This window comes from Nicotiana tomentosiformis, chromosome 12, assembly GCF_000390325.3.
Source record: "Nicotiana tomentosiformis chromosome 12, ASM39032v3, whole genome shotgun sequence".
Lineage (NCBI taxonomy): Eukaryota > Viridiplantae > Streptophyta > Magnoliopsida > Solanales > Solanaceae > Nicotiana > Nicotiana tomentosiformis.
In genome coordinates this window covers 7,282,226-7,285,065 of record NC_090823.1, presented here as the reverse complement: position 1 = coordinate 7,285,065, position 2,840 = coordinate 7,282,226, and the positions used below count along the sequence as shown (strand labels likewise).

The window sequence follows — 2,840 nt, the reverse complement described above, 5'->3', positions numbered from 1 at the left end:
GGGTTGTCTACCCTATTTCCAATAGTTCGTGGACTTCTCCGGTACAATGTGTCCCAAAGAAGGAGGGCATGATGGTGGTCACCAATTATAAGAATGAGTTTATTCCCACAAGAATGGTGGATGGGTGGAGAGTGTGTATGGACTATCGCAAGCTAAACAAAGTCACGAGAAAGGATCATTTTCCACTTCCCTTCCTTGACCAAATGTTTGATAGTTTGACCGGCCATGCTTTCTAGATGGATGTTCGGGCTACAACCAAATCCTTATTTCTCCGGAATATCAAGAGAAAACAACTTTCACTTGTCCCTATGGCATTTTCACTTTCAAGCGGATGCCATTTGGCTTATGTAATACACCGATGACGTTTCAAAGGTGTATGATGGTGATCTTTATGGATATGGTCGAGGGCTACCTTGAAGTCTTCATGGATGAGTTCTTGGTGGTCGGGGATTCCTTTGATGATTGCTTTGAAAATTTGGATAAAGTGTTGGCAAGGTGTGAAGAAACAAACTTGGTGCTAAATTGGGAGAAATGTCATTTCATGGTCAAGGAAGGCATTGTCCTTGGACACAAAATTTCAAAGAATAGAATATAGGTAGACAAGGAAAAGATTGAGGTGATTTTTAAACTTCCACTTCATATTTCAGTGAAAGGCATGCGAAGTTTCTTAGGTCACACGGGGTTCTACCTGCGTTTGGTTATTGGTCATACGAATCATGCGGCAATTTGATATCTTATGAGCAAGAAAGATTTCAAATCTTGGTTGATGATATAGGTGCTATTGTTGAAAGAGTTTGATATTGACATCCAAGATAAAAAAAAGGGAGTGAAAATCAAGTGGCGGACCACTTGTCTCGTTTGGAGGAGGATGGGAGGCAACATGATGTCCTTAAAATCAATGACTCCTTCCCCGATGAGCAACTCTTAGCTATTTCAATGAAGGAGGTACCATGGTTCGCGGATCTAGCAAACTTCCGTGTGTGTGGAATAATCTCGGATGAGTTCTCTCCAAATCAAAGGAAGAAATTCAAACGGGATTGTCAAGATTATTATTGGAATGAGGCATACCTTTTTCCAAATTTTCATGGATGGGGTAATTAGAATATGTGTACTGGACAAAGATCAAAGTGATATTCTTGAGGCTTGCCATTCTTAGCCTTATGGTGGTCACCATAGCGGAGCAAGAACGGAGACCAAAGTGCTACGTTGCGGTTTTTATTGGCCAAATCTTAACAAAGATACAAGTGATGTGGTGAAAATATGTGATGAATGTCAACGGACCGTTGGAATCTTGAAGAAGTATGAAATGCCTCTCACTACCATTTTGAAGATTAATATCTTTGATGTGCGTGGTATTGACTTCATAGGCCCTTTTGTGAGTTCTTGTAGAAACACCTACATCTTGCTCGCGGTTGATTATGTGTCTAAATGGGTTGAGGCCATTGTCCTACCCAAAAATGAAGGGAGAAGTGTGGTGGGTCGCATTTTTGCAACAAAACTTTTGACACTTTTCTTATTAAGTATGGTGTCACTCATAAAGTTATGACTCCCTATCATCCACAAGCTAGCGGTCAAGTGGAAGTCTCCAACCGGGAGATAAATAGTATCTTCTCCAAAATAGTGAACACTAACCGAATGGATGATGCACTATGGGCTTATCACATTGCTTTCAAAACTCCTATCAGGATGTCTCCATACCACCTGGTGTTTGGCAAAGCCTGTCAGCTTCCGGTGGAACTTGAGCACAAAGCCAAGTGGGCTATAAAGAAATTGAATCTTGATTGGGATGTAGCTGCTAACTTGCGGGTTGTACATTTGAATAAATTGGATGAGTTTCGGTACCATACTTATGCAAGGTCATCCTTGTACAAAGAGAAGATGAAATATCTCTATGACAAATGCATTCAGAATAGGGAGTTCAAGGTGTGCGATCTTGTTTTGTTTTTCAACTCACGCTTGAAGATGTTTCTCGGAAAGCTAAAATCTAAATGGAGCGGTCCCTTTGAAATTGTGGGTGTAACTCCTTTTGGTGCATTGGACTTGAAGAATAAAAATAATGAGGTTTTCCTAGTAAATGATCACAGGGTGAAACACTATTTGGGAAAGGTTACTGATGGCCACGTGGTGGCAGTGATTCTTTTAAAATTATGGTAATCTGCATCGTGCCACGACGTTAAATCAGACACTTTTTGGGAGGCAACCTATGTTTCTTTTTTATTTTCTTTTCGTCTTTTGTAGTTAGGTGTTATTTTGGTGCTAATTGGTTTTTGAAGTGTGTTGCAGGAACGAGTGTACTTTACAAGAATTATGCCAGAAAAATTGGAAGTGTGGAAAGACGCAAATGTATTGTGCGGACCGCAAAATAGTGGTTGCTACAATAAAAGGTGATCCGCGGCCGCATAATTACATAAATGACAACTCTCTCAAGTTGGTTTGTTAGAGACAAAATCTGCGGTCCGCAACAAATTCTGCGGCTACACATCAAATTCTTTGGACCGCAACACAAAAGGGCTTCTGATCCCCAGGTAACAGAGTGCGGACCGTAATGGGAGTTTTGTTGTCACACTCAACTCTCTTTCCTTTAGTCAAAACCGTCAAGTATAAATAGAAGACCTAGGGATACTATTACTTTTTCCCTTCTCTGAGCATTCACAAGTCTAAAACATTGAATTCATCTGGTAAATCATCTACCACACTCAACGTCTATGATCACTCATTTGCACTACTTCAAATCTGGTATGCCTTAATTACTTGTGGAATTTTACAATTTTTAAGTTAATTTAAAACTTGTTAGTTAGTTTTAGGCCAATTGTGAGTAGAATTCAATTATACAACCACGT

The 2,840-nt window shown here is 40.0% G+C and overlaps 1 protein-coding gene across 1 annotated transcript; it reads left to right on the top strand.

The window, feature by feature from the left end:
• The first annotated feature begins 1,635 nt into the window (after positions 1-1,635).
• Positions 1,636-2,154, top strand: LOC138902197 (uncharacterized). The gene has a single exon (XM_070190037.1). It carries the CDS (start codon positions 1,636-1,638, stop codon positions 2,152-2,154), a length of 519 nt encoding a protein of 172 aa, XP_070046138.1.
• The last annotated feature ends 686 nt before the right edge of the window (positions 2,155-2,840 follow it).